The sequence below is a fragment of the Cystoisospora suis genome, assembly GCF_002600585.1.
Source record: "Cystoisospora suis strain Wien I chromosome Unknown contig_1346, whole genome shotgun sequence".
Lineage (NCBI taxonomy): Eukaryota > Apicomplexa > Conoidasida > Eucoccidiorida > Sarcocystidae > Cystoisospora > Cystoisospora suis.
Genome location: NW_027154146.1, coordinates 1 through 20,029, shown reverse-complemented (window position 1 = coordinate 20,029; position 20,029 = coordinate 1). Strand labels below are relative to the sequence as shown.

General features: G+C 51.1%; 2 protein-coding genes across 2 annotated transcripts; both read left to right on the top strand.

Moving 5' to 3' along the window:
• Positions 1–3,142: 3,142 nt before the first annotated feature.
• Positions 3,143–6,670, top strand: CSUI_003122 (glutamic acid-rich protein; the record flags this gene model as incomplete). Its single annotated transcript, XM_068063320.1, has 3 exons — positions 3,143–4,622; positions 4,953–5,071; positions 5,747–6,670. The coding sequence occupies 3 exons, from the start codon at positions 3,143–3,145 to the stop codon at positions 6,668–6,670; spliced, it is 2,523 nt and encodes an 840-aa protein (XP_067924704.1).
• Positions 6,671–10,512: 3,842 nt separating this feature from the next.
• On the top strand, positions 10,513–19,914 carry CSUI_003121 (ccr4-not complex not1 protein). The gene is made up of 5 exons (XM_068063319.1): positions 10,513–13,635; positions 14,523–15,113; positions 15,564–16,446; positions 17,426–18,932; positions 19,432–19,914. The coding sequence occupies exons 1-5, from the start codon at positions 12,462–12,464 to the stop codon at positions 19,849–19,851; spliced, it is 4,575 nt and encodes a 1,524-aa protein (XP_067924703.1). The 5' UTR covers positions 10,513–12,461; the 3' UTR covers positions 19,852–19,914.
• The last annotated feature ends 115 nt before the right edge of the window (positions 19,915–20,029 follow it).

Here is a 20,029-nt window from a genome sequence, read left to right as displayed (position 1 = left end):
ACGTATATATATATATATATGGCTGTGTATATTATGCTTGTTCTAAGATGTTTCTCAAAGCCTTGGCATTCTTTCTCTTCAAAGTACTGTCGAAGTTTTCTTCTTGAGTTTCATGTAGAGGAGAGTGAAATATCTATTGAGACAGGAAAGTTGAGAACCTATTGGACGGCCACATCTACGTGTATACATACCTGTAGATAGATAAAGAGAGAAAAAGAAAGGTATACACATATCTGGATACGTATGTGTGTATGGTCGTAGTATCACAAGTGTATGAGGGAAATCTCATCTTGAATGAATTCGTAGGTCTGTATGGAGGGTCATGAGGGCGTAGTAGAGGCCGATCTGCAGAGCCTCGAAGGAAAGAGAAAGAAGCATAGCCCGAGCACCACCATACTTTCGGGCGCTCAACAGAGATAGGTAGATAGATCGATTGATAGGTCTTTGTTTGTTCTAGATGGCAAATCTGAGGAGATCGAGGAAAAATGGAAGTGAAGGAGACAAGGAAGAAATCTATCTAAAAGTCTTTGGCATGATATCACGCGCTGTAAAGTCTTCTTTTCTTTGCTTTCTTATCTCGCTTCCTCTCGGCTTTTTTACCCCTTTCCGTATGTCTGTGTGAAACGACGATTGTCACTACCATAGTGGCTTACCTAGCTTCCTTCTTTCTCTCTTAGACGTCAGCCCCTTCACTTTTATATCAAGATAGATATCTACATGGTAGAGGCTTTTTTCTCGTGTATCTCCAGTCAGGTAAGCCAAGTCACATACACTCCTGATGCTGATCAGTCAGAGAGGGGGAAGAGATTTTTTCTTCAAGAGCTTGATGCCCTTGGATGTCTGCTTCAGTTACAATGGGGATCCGTCATAGGAACGGAAGGCATCGGAGATAGATAGGGTCGGTAGTAGGAGATCGTCAGGAGAAGTATGAAGCTTGGCGTCTCTCGTGTCTAGTTGGTAGGGAGTCTTTCTTACTCGGAGTTATGGCTCGAGGAACTTCGTGTGAGTGTAGAGTAGGATGGGGGTGTATGTGCAGTGAGCTAGTTTGTCTGTATGTACATACATAGAAACTCTGATTAGACACTTCGAGATTTTTTATGTGTGCGGGCTGCGAAGATACTTCTTAAGAGTCTCCAATTTCTACCAACGCCTGGTGCAGGTCTCCAACTGTCTTACGCGCACCCAAGACCGACGCTCTAGGCGAAGGGGGGGGGGGGGCTCATCCATTCATTCTGAGAGAGGGTGGGGCTTGTTGCTAGTGAGGAGTGCAGATTCCAGTAACTGCAAGTCTCTGATGTGAGGCCTACGTTTGTAATAATGGGAGAAGTTCATTCGAATATGACTATTATAAACGGGAAGTGATGCCGTTGAGTTTTAGGAGTCGCGGAGCAGCTCTTCTAGTATGGATCTTACGCTTCATTCGGAAAGAGACTGAGTATATGAAAGTCTTCAGTTTCGGATCGTGTTGTGTGAAGGGAACCGTTACCGTCCGGTGAATGTCTTAGGTACTCCAACTCTGCGGGAGTACTCGACATCGGTCTATGTTTGTGTGGAGCGTGTGTATCTGAAAGTGCTTGGAAGCGATTAGTGCGACATAGACGTCATCACGACTTCTTTCCGTCGTTCTCAAGATTAGAAGAAAGGGATATTGGGCTTGTTTCGTTTTACGGATTAACAGTGCTCATTCAGTTCCGATGAAGACCCTGTGTAGCTGCGGCCGACCCAGGCTTCGTAGGAAAGAAGTCGGGCGGACTGCTTTTTTTTGTCGTCGTGGCTGTGGTGTTACGTCAGGGGAATGGAAAGACGGCGCCCTCTCTTCGTCGTGCAAGCTGGCTATTCTGTAGTATGGCGAATGAGTCTCTACCACATCAGCCTGTTGTTGGAGACACTGGTCCACAGTGATCCCGAGGGGGGTAGTTTGCCATTTTTTCGGTGTCACGTTACTTACGTTCACCGCTCTGGGTGACCGCTCGCCTAATAGCATTGCATTTCTAAGAAAACAGCCAGTTCTCTCAAGGAGGAAGCTGTTTGCTATGATGACTAGTAAGAAATGCCTCCGAGGCTCAGGAGTCTTCTCGAGACTTGTTTCCAAGATTCACCGGGGCTGGCTGCAGGGGGCCCACCCGTGTCGGAACTTCATGGGCAGGGACAAGGAAAAGAGAGTAGTACGTTCGCAGAACTGCCGTTCACACAGCTCAAAAGGCTGTCTGTACTTGAAGGCACACCTGGCGTGCGTAATAGAACACACGCACGGTAGCATTTTTCACGAGGTGAACGCCTTTCTTAGACCGGCTGGACCACTCGTACGAACTTACTATCCGATTGCCAGCAGCCGACGGACTCCGGCTTCACTCGTTCAATCAGTCTAATGAGCTTGTGTCACCTAGCGAAACTGCGTCTTTGAAGACTTACGCGCAAATGAAAGCATTCGGCGCCATAAGAATATGGTACAAGACAGATGAGGGCGCGTGGGGCCCACAGAACATCCGAGTGGCGGTCTCAGCCCCGGATACGTGAAATACTACCGCGCACTGCCTGAACAGTACTCGCCCTATTAGCGAAACCAGCGACAGAGAGGCTGCTGCGGGTCCTCAGCGGTAACTTCGATTGTCGCCTCGGAATTTTCAGGCATGTACCCGGTCGTGGACTGGTTCGGTCTTCTGCGACCTTAGAGCTGTCGGAGAAAGCTTCACAGAGAAGCTGTTCTGCCTTCTTGAAAGAGAAAAAAAGACAAGCCACGGCGGAACAGCATCTTGTGGTTCTGACCAAGGCAGGAACAGCTCCGTCGGGTCCCGAAAGCATAGCTGCTCGCTCCTTTCCGTGCCTTTTGCCGTCCCGGGAATGGCAGCAGCCAGCCCCCCTGTTTCCAGGAAGAGTGCCGGTGACCTTATGAGATCTGGAGGGGCAGGCTACAAAAGTGGAGAAAAATCACATGCGTAGTAGATATGGATATCGTCCTTTCTAAAGAACGAAGTGGAAGCACTCATACAGGAAGATGCCGGAAAATCACCACACTGGCCATGCTTTGACGTCTGAGAAGTAAATTACTTTACCGCTGAGTCTTGGCGAGGAATCTTGTGCCACCTGGCCCGAGCCGTACTGCAGCTAAGGAAGCCTCTGGGAGGCCAACGTCTTAGGCAAAATGGATGAGGAAGAATTGCAGCCGGCAGCGCCCCTTAGCGGCGACGAGGCGGCGGCTGAGAACAAGGAAGAACAACTCATAGAGAAAGAAGTTGAGGATACCGATATGCAATTCGAAAATGAGAAGCGCGACACGACCGATGATACAGACGAGGCGGACAATGGTGTGTCTGGGTATTTCGAAAGTGAAGCAGGTGCAAACTTTTCAGGGGTTTCCGTAGAAGAAGAAGAGATTGCCCAAGAAGCAGAGGGAAGGGGCAGTACGTCGCCTGAGGTAGAAGAGAAAACCTTGGCGCAACAGGGGTCTGCCGACGTATGTCAGGATTCTGACAGAGAGCGGCCCGTCGAGTCAACAGATAATGAACTACGCGATGGCTCTCTAGGCAGCAGAAAGCCAAGCTCGGCAAACCTTGAAGACGATCCTGATGAGACTAGGCTCTTTGACGCAGCACTTAACCGCCCCCGCTTCCGTACGATAGCGTCTATCCTTGGCAGAGCGCGGGGGGCCTTAAACGAGGCACAGCACACGGCAGCGGCTACAGCTGCCGCGGAGCAGATTCTTGCTTCGATTGAGGAACGGACAGAGCATATGCTCGTTCTAAGTAACCGAATCGTACAGAAACTTCACAGCCGGGTGACGAGTGGGGCTCGCGTTGCATCGGGGGACACCAAACCAAGAATACGCTTTGGGTCTGTCCCGACAATAGTGTTGGAAGGAGAACAAAGTATGTATGGGCAGTGGCAGCTGAAGGAAGAGGAAGCGGAGGAAGCGGCTGTGCAAGCTCTTCGTCACATCGCTGCCTTGGCTCTCAGCAGCGTGATGGCTGAGAGCCCTTCTCAGGAAGATAGCGGCGGTCTTGAAGGTGAAGAATCCAGAGAGATCCGCGCAAACTCTCTGGACCATGAGGCGTCCGACGGTGGATTACAGGTGGGTGGGGGATCGCAACAGGGAGCTGACGAGGACGGAGAATGCGCGGCTGAGTCAGCTGGAAGTGGCAGTCGGGTAGTGTCTGCATCAGACAGTAGCGGGAGAGAATCCTGGTGTTGGAACGGGACGGAAAAGAGAGACTCAACAGAACAGCCAGACGCAACTCAACCAGAGGAAAGAAGTGAGGACAGCAACCGCCGGGGGGAGAGGCCTGAAAAGAATGGATCCCAAGAGGACGACCTGGCATCCATGTCTGATGAACGGGCTGCAAAAGAATTTGATTTATGGTTTGGCGCAGAGCGCCACCTCGCAGCAGACCGAGCTGCGTCGCCTCTATCGACTGCTCGAGACAGGACTCACCGAAGTACAGGTCGCCTGATGGAAGGCGCTGTCCCGATTCCTTACGACACCGCCAGACGAGGTCTTGAGCCTGAAAAGTCTCTGGGGGCGGAGGCGGGAGTGGCAGCCAAAGCTGCTGCGGCCCGAGAGCTGATCACGTTGTCGCTGAAACAGGAGAAACTGTGGAGAATGTTTGGCAGGGATACGCACGCTGGTATGCAGCAACTGTTTCTCTTGTGTACTGACGGCAGTGTTGGGCGGCGCTCCTCTTGCGGGGCAGAGAATCTCCTTTCAGATGACAACCTCCTAAAATCTACACTTACTGCGCAACAGGGTTCCTAACAGCTTGTGTCCTCTTTTTTTCCTCCTCGTGTACGGTGGAACGTTACCGCCCTGCTGCATTCGTACAGTGCGGTTTAGTAGCGAGGGGAGTCTGGAGCTCTAAGAAAGCTCGACATAGAGTTCCCCTCTGCCTTCGTAGCCTTCGCAACAGCCGTACTTTTCTTTGGGTGTGGCGCCCAAGGCTCGCTATGCCTTGTATTAGAGCTCTCATACATCCCCGCTGTCTCTGCTGCAGGCCGGCTGTTGCATCAGCTCTATAAAACGAGGACTTCCATGTCTGGATCTTCTGAGATTGTCTACCCCATTCCAAAGTCAATCAAGGTAAAGAAGCATCCTGTGCGACGACGGGTTGTGCGCCGGCGGTCGCTGCCAGCCTCGGAGAGAAGATGCTTCCATCGAGAACAACTAGCATTGTTACCCCGGTCCTACTCTGGACTCGTCTATGAGCACAGCAATCATGGTGTCACAATGTTTTTGAAGCATTCTAAGTGGAGGCAGTGCCGCCCAAGTACTTCGGCGGAAGTACTAGGAAGGTGTCACCTCGACAAGAATCAGACCAAAGAAACAAGGACGCAGCACCTTGGATGCCACTAAACACTCGCCTCATCGTGTGCGGCTGCAAGCTCTACGGACAGTATGTTTCTGGCGTTTTCCCGTAGCATGCATGTTCAGCCCTAGTTATCCTGTACAATCCTCTGAAAAGCCGGCAGCGGCAGTGTGGCACACCTCCGGAGATTTCTCGTTAAGCAGGCGAACCGCTGCCTGACATGTGCTGAGAACCGTGAGGAACCCGCACTAATATCCCAGGCTCATGTGACACCGGCCAGTAGTACATATTTTATCAACAAGAAGTGTTGTAGGTGCGGCATGGAGGTCTCCATCTCACGGTTGCACCCTTGCCAGTCCCTCCCTTCGCAGTCTGTATGACCGACAGACCGTTGCTGATTCGCGTAGAAGTGCATACGGGTCCATAAACGGAGCGTGCGCGTCTCTCAGGATCTGAGGGGTAACCCCAACTTCCAAATTCTGAAACCAACACCCTCAAGCTTCGCGGCTGCAAACGCCGCACGGAGGGCACACGCGCCCCGGCCAAAAGTGGCGGTACCCCGAGTTGGCCGGCGACCAGTCCCATGTGGCTATCAAGCCAGGACAACAGGTCAACCAAAGGATCTGTTGTTTGGCGACGGGGCTCCAGGACCTGCTATACCGCCCACTGGCCGTAAATCTCTAGCTCGGATTGCGGTAGAGGCCGAGCAGCAGCGCAAAGAAATTCTCGCTGAAGCGCGCGCGGCTGCAGCGCACGCCGCAGCTGCTAACAAACTCGGTAGAACACGTGAGCGCGCAAAAGAAAACCTGCAGACCTCGTTCTCGTTAGGTGAGTGTCGAACGTTGCCACCCGCGGCCAGGCTGCCTGGATTGCCTAAAGCCATGCAGGTAGAGTTAATGAATAGCAACACAGACGAAACAGAAGGGACTGCCGTGCCGGCGGCAGGAAGGAGGAGTGGAAGCTGTCCGAAGGATGTCCGGTTCTTGGGGAAAAAAGGGGGGCGAATTGACCCGCAGACAGGCCTGACGGCCGAACAGAGAAAACTGTATCTGCGGACCGTGGAAGAAATCAACAGTCGAAGGGAACGGCTCGAAAAACTCCGGGAGATGATGCCTGACGAAGTGCTTGCAGCTGCTGTGGGCGCAGCGCATTCCTTAGGGAGTAATAGTGGTCCGGGAAGAAGCGGAATACCCACTGGGGTTGAAAAAGAACATTCGATGGTCCTACAGATAGCCCGGAGCCGCCATGCGCGCCGCAAGGTGCAAGAAAATCTCCAACAGGAGACGAGATTACAGAGAGAAATCGACGACAGGCTCAAAGACCTTAGAACCCTCGCAAGCATTAGCGAAGCGCAGCTGCTCCTACAAAGCTGAAAGGGAACCGTCAAAACTTGGTCACAGTTGTGAAAGCCACCGGCATTCTCGGGTGCAGTAGGCCGACAACTCCGAAAAAAATGTAGCCAGCTGCTAGCACGGTCTCTTCGCTCTCCGTGGCCGGAACCAACGAAGAAGTCTCACTGTCTGAGTTCACCGACTCCCTGTTTCATGCTCCCGCAGAAAGGCGCGTATTTGCGACCCCGTCAGAAACACAAAGTGGACCCGTAGATGCATCCTTCAATCTCACCTCCCTGGGCCAGAAAGGGGTACACGCCTTGTAGCCGGGTTCGATGACCGCTACTTCAGAAGCCCCCAAGTAGATCAGTCCCGGCTGTACCGTCACGTCCAACTCAGCACCGGCGAGTGTAGCTGCCGAGCCAATGAGAAGGACCCACGTTTCCGTATCGCCTATCGCCTCCTAGTTTCCCTGCACCTCGGACGGGAGCAGGCGCAGAAGCCCAGGTGCACATTCTCACTGCGGCAGCGGCAGCCCAGCACGCACATACTGGTGAAGGGACGCCCACCATCCCACGAGAACGTGAACAGTGAATGCCATCATAGGCACGGCGCCGTAGGTTTTTCCAAGGGCAGCGTTGTTGGCAGCGCGCTAGGGTAGGATTACTAGTCGGCCATGTCCAAGCGCGAGAATTCTCTGACGTCTTGCCAGGTCGCGCATCGCGCCATTCCGGTGGAAACGACCTCGCGATCGTCCCGAAGCGCTTTCTCCAGAGGAGTCGTGAAGAGTCTCCTTGCGGTTGTCGCGGACAAGTTGGGACAGAAGGAGCTTGCAGTTTGCTGTACAGGACACAGAACTTTACCTATCATCGGACTGGTGATCGCTGCCTCCTGGTCGTTGGCCATGGGCGGCTCTCTTCACTGGCGACCGGGCTAGCGCCTCTTCTGTAAAGAATCGCCTTGGCAAGTGCCCGCACACTGCGCGTATCTTTGTTGATGGCAGGAGCAGTAGTTCTGCTAGTGGGGTGGGATACTGCGGAACTTAACGGCTGGCCTCGCGCGGTGTGAACCTGCCCTTCATGGAGAGTGGGTCGGTGTGGATTCCGACTTGTGTTACCTAGCTTTTCTTGGTCAGTTGTATTCTCAGCCAGCGAGGTGCACATGCTCGGTTTGCAGATTAGTTCTCGAGACAGGACTGTTACTTACAAGTCCTGACATGGCGGCTTCCAGACGTCACGCTGCCAGCGTGGCTCACGGACACCTAATATGGCAGGACAGAGGTGCAAGTACATTTTGGGGGGGAGGCGTGAGCTTCACTCCTGTCAACCTAGGTGAGGTCTGCCCGCCAGGGAAAGAAAAAAAACGCTCCTTAGAAAGAGGCAATGATGGTATCCTGAGCCGGCCCCTAGTAGCGGCATGTAGAAATTGTAGAAAAGAACTTAGCTTCTCAAGTAACACTCCTGGGTGCCCTCATGAGTGTCAGTTAGGTGCGCTATCCGTGGATGTGAGTGAGTGTCTTTTATGCAACTGAGAGGGAAGGCGACAGTCGTTCCAAAAGAGGGGCCACAGAATTTCAGTGACTGACGCGAGCTGACAGGTGAAGGGACGGGCTCTTTCTCGCACAATGCGTCACAGATCGCTTCTCGGGCGGTGCGTTACAAGCGTCATCTGCGAGGCAGAGAACCTCGGGGAACGCGAAACTACGTGCAATTTTCTTCTCGCACGACCAGTGCGGTTGAGATACTCAGAGGGTCACCGATGACTGGTCTGAAAAGACTATTCAACTTTTCCGTGCGGAGAACCTGCTGAACACGTATCGAGTGTTTGCTGTCCTGTCTGAACAGCCGTCAGGAATTGCTGTGGAGGGATGCACGTGCACTCGTGTGCATATGCACATTGCCGATATGGATCTGGAAAGGCCCTACATTGCAATGGCACCCTCGGCAAGTCAAACTAGACTGACAATGTCCGTTCTGCCGTTCAAAATCATGGAACTCGTCCGTTTAGTCCTGCGCCAGTCCTCCCGGAGCAGGGGCGCCGAGATGAGCTGCTGTTGTAGGCAGAGATTACCGTGTGCGGACGGTGGCGGAGGCCGCGGTCTCGGAAAGACCCAGCCTGCTGGACAGGCGTCATCCTTGGCTAGCGACAAGCGGGCCTCCGCCGATAGAAAAGCCATCGTCCTCAAGCGAGGAGCAACGGAGAAAGACATACTGGAGGCGAGCCCTACTAGTGAGGTAATCAGGTTCTACTCTAGGGGAAGTCAGGGACTTTCGGAAGTGCCGGTGCGACTCAGTTGTCCGCCCGAGATAAGCGTTTGTGACCCTGAGTTTGGGCGTACGGACATGATGTGCACCGAGCGAGGGTTAGGACCCACTCCCTTGTGCCAGTTCGTGCCACTGGTGAGCCTAAGTGCAGCGTGAATAGGCACCACACCGTTCAAACAGGAAGCTCCCTCGCCTCGCTACCGCGGCTCGAGCAGATTGCCTGCAACTTTGGCGGTGGGGGCGCAACTCAAGGCGCATCTTTCGCGTGCCCCAGTGCCTCGAGTATGTGCCGTAACGGTCCTGGCTACATTTGTCGGCACCCCTTTCAAGACCTTTCACGTGCAGTAGCTGTCCTCGAAGGCACGTCTTGCCGTACCAGCTTAGACGTCGCCCACTCGTCAGCGTACTTCACGGCGGACAGACGAGGCAGGGGATGGTGTTGATACTGCGCAGCCCTTCTTGCGACTGACGAGGGCCCTCCGTTCGAGTTCACAGTACACCGGCCGGTGCACTAAGAGAAAGTGTGGGCGCTACCAGCTTGGCGCAGCCTTTTCATCACGCGTCAGTGATTGCGGATTTCTGTAGGGAAGGCCAACACCGCTTATACCACAGGGGAGTTTCGCCCTTTGCAGCTGCGACAGAGTAAATGCGAGACTATCTTCTGTCCCTCGTAGTTTAATTTCACCAGTGCATTGTACGAGGGTCAAGAACTCAGGCCAAAAACGTGCTGTCCCTCGGTGCACATATAAATAGTGAACTCTCGTACTCACTGTCACTGGCCAGGTGAACTCGCTCAACCTGCGGCCGGCAAGAGGAGTACTACTACTCAGAAAGCTACTTTTGTCGTTCTTCGGTCCTCACTATCCTGGGGTGTGTGTCGGACCCTATCTGTGCCATAAATGTCTACCCGACCCCTCTTCTCTCCGTCGCTGTGTGCGAGACGGTGTACGCAATAACCCTCTACCCAACCCTTCTACACCTTTCACCCTAGAGATGGCACGGCGGCGACCGCAGTCGCTTTTTCGGCGTTGCTCCAAAGCGTGGAGTATCTTCCTTTTCCTGAACGTAGGCTGACAACTCCCCAGCTCACAGACGGCGTCAGTAAGGCGCGGCATCATGACGAGATCTGCTATACCACTCTCGGCTTTTTCTGCCCCCATGAGCAGTGTGCGAACTGGCCTACCCCGAAGAAAGGTGTTTCGTGGATGGGCTGGTATCCTGGGACCCTCCAGGGTGGAGGCCAGCATCAAAACTTCACAGCAAAAAATACCTGTTCTGTGTCATGTGTTGGTCAACCGGTGATGTTACTGACGCCCGACGATGCTTCAAGGGCAGAGTCAGAAAGACAACTGAGGCGGTCGCAGATTGCTATGAAGCTGAAAAAGAGCGCAGACGATGATAGCGAATTCATCTAAAGCTGTCCGCGCATCAGCTCTGTCAAAGAGAAACTTCTCTTTCAAGAGAGGGGTAAAGACGTGGGACAATGCTGAGAAGCGGGCGCGATTTTACACCAGCGGAGACCGTTCGTTCGTCTTAGCGAAATCAAGCGGCGGTTTGATACCAGGTTACCCAAGAAGAGTGCCGGCAGGGTGGACCACCCCTGCTGTCACTGCTTTCACTGACCTATTCACGGCCAGCGTTGCACATCAGAAAGCATTGCTGATTGTCCTTTGTCCTAATTTGAATCAAGCAGTGCTCTTTTCTTGTTTCCGTTTGCATCTTCACTGTTTTTGCTTCTCTTGTCTTGCTTCTTTCGTTCTCATCCGTAATAGAAGCTGTGTGGTGTCCGCCCGCCGTTCCGTCGGCATCTCGTGCGCCTTGCGGCTGTTGTACTGTGTAGCGGACACTTTTTTAGGCGGAAACGTCTCTTCTTCTCTTTTTTTGAAAGTTTTCGTTGCTTCTGTCTCTCAATCCTGGAAGGAAAGAAACAATCCAAGCAAGATAAGTCCCCCTCGGGGGGGGCAACCTCTGCCCTTCTCGAATGTCACTACACCCCACTCCACCACTTACTTCCATATCGCCTCCTCTCGCGCAAAATAGCCTCGTCTCCAAGCTTCGCCGACTTTTTCCGTGCCTTTCGTGTGCATCTCTGTTTTTCTTCTCGTTTCAAGTCTAGTCCGCTTTGAATCCGGTTTCTCTTCGCCTCGGTGACATCTGCTTCACCTCGTTTTCTGCCTTGTCGTCCGTCGTGGTGGACTCCCACCAGTCCTGAGACACCGCTTCGTGTTTTCCTTGTTCTCCTGGTATCCAGTCAGAATTCTCTGCTTTTCTGTATACGGCAAATCCGTGTTTTCCCTTTTTTCCCGTCAAGGCTGGTAGCTCGTTCCTTTCTGCTCTCCCACATTGGTAGGGGTTCCGGTCGTGTTGTTCCATTGGTAGAAGGGTGCGTACACTCTGTTGCTTGGAACCCGTCCGGTTCCCTGACAAACTCTCACTATTGGTCCAACTTTTTCCTGTAGTTGTACTCCATCAGACTTTCTTTACATAGACGTAGCCAATCTTTTCGACTCCGTTGTCCACTAGCTCGTCCTTTCTTTCCTAACGTCTCTTGCTTGGTGACAGCAATCTCTCCGATCCGGCTGTCGTCCTCGCGTGAGACTTCTCTTCTGTCTCGGTCTGTTCTGTTTTGTTCTCCCGCCTCACTGCCTTTCCTCCTGTGCTGCGCTCTGTGTGGAGTTTTATCCACTCGAAGTGCCTGCGTGTCTCTTACCTCTCTCGTCTTCTGCTTCCTGAAGCACCACGAGCGGGTGTCTAGTTGTCCGTGCTCTCTGTCTCCTCGTCGTCTTCAGATCTTCAACTCTCTACTACCCGTCTCCTCATCCTTACTTAGCCATTCAACTCTTTGCTACCCATTTCTTCCTTCTTCCTTCGGTCTGCGTAGCGATCTGTATACCATCTCTTCGTCCCTCCTACGCTCTTCAGTTGTCTGCTACCCTTCTCTTCATCCTTCCTTAGGCCTTGAACTCTCTGTCCCCCATCACTTCCTCCTTTCGAATGTTCTACCCTCTTCTTTTGCCTTCTTTTTCTCTCGATTGGATTGTTACTTGAACTACACTCCGGTCTTGCCTCCGACTTTCCTCTCTTGTTTTCTTTCCTTCTGCAGTCGTCTGTTCGAGAATAGCGGGACGCTTCTCTCTTTTCGTCAGTCCTTTCTCCATCAATTTCTCTCGCTTGTCGCTTCGTCTTCCTTTTGTCTCACCTGATACCTCCACTCTTTGTTTATATCTCCCTTCCCTTTTTTTCTCTCTCTCCTTACCGGTGTTTCTTTACCTTCCTCTTTCTCTCGCCGCTTCGGTTGGCTTCTATTCTTCGTGGTTGACTGTCGTCTTCCCTTTCGTATCTGCTGGTAGTCTGCTCCTCCCTTATTGGATTGTTTGCTTGTTTGTCTCTATAGGTCTTTTTCTCTACTCCCTCCTTGTCTTCTCCGGGTGTCCATGTGATCGATCGCATCAATCGATACCTTTTCTCTATATCGTATCTGTTCGCTTATTGGTCTTCGTCTCTTTCTGTTTTGAGCTGTCATTTGTTTCTGTCTATCCATCTATCGATCTATCTAGACCTTCACAGGGATGGGGGGTGAAGGGCCTCCAACGCGTTCTTCTTCTCCCCCTGCTTCTTCTTCTGCTTCTTCTTCTTCTGGATCCTCTACAGCCACACCTCCCTTGCGAAATTCGTCTTCTTCATCCTCCTCCTCGTCGTCATCATCCTCTTCTTCATCGCCTACTACTGACACCAGTTCTACCGTCCCTTCTTCCTCTTCATCCTCCTCCTCTTCCTCCGTCTCTTCTTCCTCTTCATCCTCTGCTTCTTCTGGCAACACCTCACATCACCCCCAGTCCTCTTCATCCTCCCAGACACCAAACCCTCTTCGTACTACTACTACTAGGACGTCTCATGCCGATCTAACTCCCTCATCAGGAGGAGGATCTGCTGGAGGAGACAGCAATACAAGTGTCGAAGGAGACAGTCATCATCATACCTCAGCAGGAGGAGCAGCAGCACCGCCCCCGCCACCTCAGACGCCTAATAATAGTAGCCATCCCCACCCTTCCTCTTCTACATCCTCCCTGTCTTCTGGAACGCCTTCTCAAGGAGCATCAGGAGGAAACCCCTCATCATCTGATCATCCTACCTCCTTTCGTCCCAACAGCAGTACCGCCACCACGGCTAACACGACGGCTAAAGCGTCTCCTCCTTCTCTCACCTCTTCCGGAGGGGCGACAAATCTCAACACGAGTGCCTCTGCCCCCTCTGCTTCGAGTAACCCTAACAGCCATGCTGCCGGCGGGGCGTCCAATAGAATGCCTCCCAACTCTTCTTCTTCGTCAGACAACACCCTCTCAGGAGGGCGCCCTGCCCCCACTTCAGGCGTAAGAGGAGCAGGAGGAGGAGGAGACCATGGGGGGGGAGAAGGCGATCCGCATCATCATCAGCATTATCATCATGCGCTACATCATCAGGCCTATAGAGGAGAAGGAGGGACGTTCACTCATCTCCCTCATAATAATAGTAGTAGTAGCCCCAGCAATCCTATGACAACAGGCAAGAATAACACAAGTCATAATCCAACAAATACGGGGGGAAATCAACCACAACAGCAGCCCAGTGTGGTGTCTGTACAGCACCAGCAGGGGTCCTCCGGAGGTTTGCCGGCGAATGTGGGAGGGGGGATGGGCTTTGGAGCCAAGCCTCAGTCCGAATTTGATCCAGAGGTCAACGCTTGCTTTCAGAAAATGTATTCTGGTAAGGTTCCTAGAGGAAGGGGGGAAGGTCTTCTTGGTTTCACTTTCTCAACCTCACGAGTCAAGTAGCCGAGTCTTCTTGCTCTTATATAGGCCGACAGCTAGAGAAACACACTGTGAAGACGCCCGCTCTCGTTCCGCAGGAGGGAGGTAGAGGATTGTCTTGTCGTCAGGCAACCACGTAGGATTCGTCATTATGACAAGGTGATTCTCCTATATAGATATCTATATGCACCTGCTGTATTATTAGAGGGAGATCCACGGATGTATTAGTATGTCCATCATACATAGGCCTTGTTCGAGCAGTGGCATATGATGAGGAGGAGGGAGACTCGTGCATAGGAAAGGATAAGAGTAGAAAGGAATGAAGGATAATATGGAGAGATCTCTCGGTGTTGGAGTAGAAGTACAAGGAGGAGGCGTAGGTGGGGGGGTCTTTTAACAACAAGAGGAAGGATGAAAAGACGTAGATTTCTTGCCAAGGTTCAATACCCCCGAATTGCTTTTCTCTGTGTTCCCGAGTCCTTTGTTCCTTTCCTCTTTTTGCCGTCTTCTCTTATGGAACGTTCGCTCTTTACATCCTGTCGAAACATTTCTTGCATCTTTCCACATCGCAGAGGACACAACTCTGGTGTACAGACACCCTAGGTTGCCGGGTTCCATATACATACTCCATCATCTGTACGTATCAACTCAACCACCTACCTATGTACTTTTCAAGACAGAAGGCATCTATCTCTTGTAGATCGTGATACCTTTTCTTCTTCGTCTCTTTTTTTTCTCATCCCGTCTCGACACCTCGATTTCTCCGTTTCTCTCTCTGTTGTTTGATGCGCCCCCCCTCCCCCTCCCTCCCTCCCTGTGGTTCCTTTCTTTCGTTTCTTTCAGGCATCTGTTCGGTTGATCTCGTTGCGTCTCTTTTGCAACGTCTGTCTCAAGCTCCCCCAGGATCACGGGACAACCATCTTTTTGTTGCAATGATACGGACCTTGTTCTTCGAGTGTCGCTACTTCCCCAAGTACCCCCAACATGAGCTGGTGTTAACAGCGGAGCTCTTCGGGCAGCTCATTCATCGGCATGTCTTTATGAGTAGTGGGAATTCGTTAACGATAGCGTTAAGGTGTGTCCTTGAAGCTATACGCAAAGGACCCTCGTCAAAGATGTTTGTCTTTGGGATCACAGCGCTGGAACAATTTCTCGGTCGTCTGTTTCTCTTTCCGCAGTTTCTTGTGGCTCTGGCGTCTCTCTCGGAACTTCAGTCCCAATACCCCACCTATGCGCAATACGCACAGTCGGTTTTACGTCTCATTCCTGAGAAGTTCTACAGTCTTGTTCTCCTAGATCCTCATAGCGCCTCTTCTCTCCCTGCCGTTATGCCTGATCCCCCTCCTATCATTGGCGCGAGAGGGGGTGGAGGAGGAGGAGGAGGGACAACGAGCCAAGGGCAACAGCAGTCTCAGGCACACGGGGTCAGTGGAGGTAAGGAAAGATAAAAGAGCACCATTTGAAGAGATCACTACGATAGAAGACGAAAGAAATAGAGAGAGGGAGAAAAAGAAAATAAGAGGGAGAACGAAGAGATAGAGACGTGTATGTGTGTAGAGGTGGAGAACAACCATGTTTTGTCACAACAGGAGAGGGTGTATGTAGGTGAATGTTTTCTGTCTTTCTCTCTCTCCTTCACTCTCTCTTTGGACGCGTGAGGTTTCTCTAGGTTGCTTTGCGAATCTTTCTGTGACAGATAGAAGAGGGACTAGAGAGTTAGTTAGCAGGTTTCCTGTAAGCTTTGTAGATCTCTTCTTCTTCTTCCGAAATGTCTCACATGTCTTTCAGCTATCTATGTCTCTATCTGTCTCTATCTTCTTCCTTTTCTACCTATTTTGTTTCACTGTGAATTTGTATGAGTTTTGGTGTATGTTTTGCACTCAGGTGGCGCATCATCTTCTTCGTCTTCCTCCTCATCTTCTTCTTCCTCTTCTTCTTCAAGAACCCCAGGAACTCCTTTCTCTTCATCTTCCTCTCAGTCTAATCCTAGTAGCGGAGAGTCAGGCAAGTTTGTACCAGGGACCTGCTTCAATGGCTCGAGTAATCCAAGTGGAGATACACCCGGAAGTCTTCTCTCATCATCTTCGTCTTCCTCCTCTTCTTCATCTACCAATCCTGGCGTCTCAAATCCCAATCCTCTTCTTCAACTAACGAACTATCCGTGTCCTTCGACTAACTCTTCTTCTTCCTCCTCTTCTTCATCTGTTGGGGTGAGCTCTCTCATATCAGGAATCACAGCCGCGACGTCGAATCTTTCGCTAAACTCTTCTTCATCTTCTTCAGCGTCTCCTCCGCCTACGACTACGACCACCGCTGTTACAAGTATGGGAATGGCGGGAGCTCTACTTCAAGGTGTAGGCTTAGGTCAAGTAGAGAGTCTTTTGAACGATCCGGAGATTACAGACAAGTTCTCTCCACCGCCGCAGTGGCTAGAAGATCAAGTTGTCGCTGCATGCAATACCGTATGTGAAGGAAATGTCCATGATAAGGCGGAAAGTCTGAAAGAAGTCATTACAGAGGAACACATCCCCTGGCTAGCCTTCTACTTTGTGAAGAGCCGAGCTACGAAAGAAACAAACCTCCATGGAATCTTTCTTCTCTTTCTTGAAAGATTACAAATGCCAGGTCTTATGGACACCGTTGTAAATACCACCTATGATTGTATTCATGTGCTTCTCAAGTATGTTGACGAAGCCAAAGAAAATAGCTCTTATCGAACGCTCCTTAAAAACCTCGGCCTATGGCTGGGCTCGGCAACACTCGCAAGGTAAGACAGAGAGAGGGGATGAGAATCTGTATCGAGCTTCAGTCATAACGACGATTTGAATCAACGGGCTTTCTCTAGTTTGCAAGGAAGGATCACCGGATCGTTGTTATCTGTCTCTTGTCTATCTGTCTTTGATCTATCTATCTATCTATCTCGCTCTGCTTGATCTATCTGTCTTTAATCAGTCTTTTTCCCATTGTACAGGTTGTCTTTCTTCACAAAGAGAAGGAAGTCTGTCTGTAGACTCTTTCTCTCTGCACCTAGATAGACACTTCGCGTGCTTGCATCTATAGGGAGAAAGTCGAGTAGTGGAGGGGGAGGATGGAGATGTTTCACGTGGAGTGTACAGTCTTTTTGTCTTCGAAGACCCATGGGATCCGCTCTTCATAAGAAGACTATAGCAGTAAGAGGATCTTCGTTGTTCATTGTAGATCTAGGTGAGTGGTGTGTTGTTCTTCTTGTTCTTTTTCACTCCGCTAAGAATTCAATTGCGAAGGGGGCTTCTTCATTCATGCCTTCTGTCTTCCTTCCTGAGGTTTCTTTGGAGGGGGCGAAAATAGTTCTTTTCCTGTCTGGATGGGAGGTCCATCAGATGACTAGGGAGAGGAGCGTGTGAAGTGAGCCTCTCAATGTATATGAAGTGTTTCTTATCTATTCTCTCTAGCAGCATACCACAATACATACATCCACGTATCGGTACAGGTGGAAGGGGTGATGGAGATGAGATGTTGCTTTCTGTTTCTTTTTCATGGCGATCTTCATGAGGACATATATGTCTCGTAGCTTTGCATCTTCCTCTGGCTCTTTTCTCTTCCCCCCTGTCTTTGTCGTGTAGATAGAGAAGACACAGAGTCATCGTAGTCATAACGTACTCTAGGAAGCCTACGCGGTTTGCGTCTCATCTTTCTATCAATCAGATGATCGTTATATGAAGATGATAAGAATGGGGGATTTGTGTGTTTCTTTTTCTTCTGTATAGGAATCGTCCATTAAAATCGAAGCGCCTAGATCTGAAGAAGTTGCTATTCCGTGGGTATGAGGAAGGTCACTTAGTTGCCACCCTGCCTCTTGCATGCAAAGTCATGGAAGGAATTCGTCACTCGAAGCTCTTCAGACCACCCAATCCATGGACAACCGCAATGTTATGTCTCTTAGCGGAGATACATCAACAACCCAGTTTACGCACAAATCTTGTCTTTGAAGTGGAAGTTCTGTGCAAGCATCTCAATCTGACGGTGCAGGAATTCTATGGACGTACCGACCATCTCTCGAAACGTTCGCCTCCTATGAATTCCACAGACTTCGTCATTCGGCCGTCCAATGTGGGCTCTTCTTCATCCGCATCATCGCCCAGTCCTCCTTTATCTCAAACAGCTTCAGCAGGGGGGAGTGGGGGTGGGACTCTCGTCGGAGGTTCAGGGGGATCAGGAGGAGGAATTCTACCTCCTTCTTCATCGGGTGCAGGAGGACAGATGTCGTCGTCTTCATCTTCAGGGGTTTCTTTTGGAGGTGGTGCGTCGGCAAGTACGACAACTACAGGTCCAGGGAGCTCGGCGGCTGTAGGAGGAAGTAGTAGTAGTAGTAGCGGTGGAGTGGGGGGTGTTCCACAGCGAACTTCTCCTCCCCCGCCTTCAGGTCTTCTGCTTTCAAGTCGAGGTCGATTGCCTCCCTCTACAGGATCTGCAAGTCTAAGCGGTGTCCCAGGGGGTGTAGCAGGAGGAGGAAGTACGAGTGGGGGTGGAGGTTCTTCTTCACACCATCAACCTGGGGGGCTGGTGTCTCCATCGCCCTCTGCTTCATCGGCTCACCCTCAAGGAGATCATCTTTCTATGGGAGGAGCTTCAAGGGGACTGAGCCAGCAAGTGGTAGTAGTAGGTACCCAAGGTAGAGCACCAGGAGGAGGAGGATTGTTGCATCATAGTCTCTCTACAGGGGGAGGTGGGAATCAAGGTTTAGGTAGTGATGTGTCTTCAGGGCGTATGATGATGATGATGGAAGGAGGAAGTAGAGGGACAGGGGGAATCTCAGGAGGAGGAGGACCGATGCAGTCGCAACAAGGAGGAGGAGGAGGCCAAGGAAGCAGCAGTCATCACTCATCATCTGCTCTAGCAAATCTAGGCATGTTACAATCCAGTGGAAGTCGAGGAGGAGACGGGGGTGGAGGTCTCATAGAGGGGGCACAGCCGCATATGATAGACAGTGGACAGCACCCTCAAGGAGGGGGTAGTGGCAGTAGTAGTAGTAGTCAGCAACAACCTGCGGGGCATCATCTTGTACATCATATGGCTGCAGGAGGAGGGAGTGAAGATTTGCGAGGAGGGAGGGATCATCCTCATCTTCATTCTCACTCCCATCATCTACTACAGCAAGGAGAAGGAGGAGGCGATGGAGACATAAGAGGAGGAGGAGGAGGTCCATTTGGTGGCGTGAGTGGAGGAGGAGCGTATGGAGGAGGCTTTGGACATGCAGCAGCAGGAGGAGGACCGGTGAGACAAGATAGGCCATGATGATCTTCATCTTCTTGTTGTTCTCTGTAATCTTTATTCTTTTCATACGTCATCCTTACGAGGGTGCGGTTGATGGCTTGAGAGAGGGATATACACTCGACTGGTTCGCATAGAGATAGAGTGGTGTGTGGGTGAGAAGATAGATCTACACGATCAACGTATGGAAGAATAGGACAAGACCACACAGAAGAGAGAAGGGCAGTGCAAGACTTTATGAAGCCATGCGTAGATCTCTTTTGGAGAGGAGAAGACCCTGCTCCGTTTCTTTTCCATTCATTGTGTAGACAGGTAGCTTTCTGCCTATCTGCTTATTCTCTCATCATATAGATAGATAGATATGGGGGACGTACATAAGCATATTCACATATCCTTGGTCTCGGCCCTGTAGAAATGTGATGAGATCCATGTGTCCTTTCTTCCACCTTAGTTCTATCTGTGTCTTTCTTTCTTTCTTCTTGTTTCTTTTTCTTTCGTATAGCCGTCACACCATCATCCCAGCTCTTGGCCCGCATCTCTCCTTCAAGGAGGTTCGCCTCCCCCACCTCATCATCTTCATCACCTCCATCATAATCCTTCAAGCCTGCCTCTACTAGGAGGAACAGGAGCTGTCAATACACCGGGGACAGGTGGTGTATCTACAGATCAGCTTGTTGCAAGTCTTGGAAGTGGGAGTGGGGGGGGAGTTGGTCCTCCGCCTCCTTCGCATTCAACAGGAATTCTCCAAGCGGATCGTCTTCTACAGAATTTGAACCAGAGTGTTGTTATCTCTCCCTCCATTGCTCTCTTAAGTATCCAACCCAATCTACGTCCTCTTGTGCCTCTTGCAGTTGATCGAGCGATTCGGGAGATCATCTCGGCTGTCGTTGAAAGATCAGGTAGGTCGGTGTTGCGGATCTAGAAAGAGAGACATATAGAGATCGCAGTAGACATAAGGTCGTAGCAGGTGTTCTAGACACAGCCCCTCTCCCTCTGGGACATTTTGAGGATTCTATGTCCAGCTTTGTAAAGTTGTGAAGCTAGAAGATGTCTAAGTATTCTTTCCTCGAGTGTAAATGACACAAGACAGAGAGGAGTAG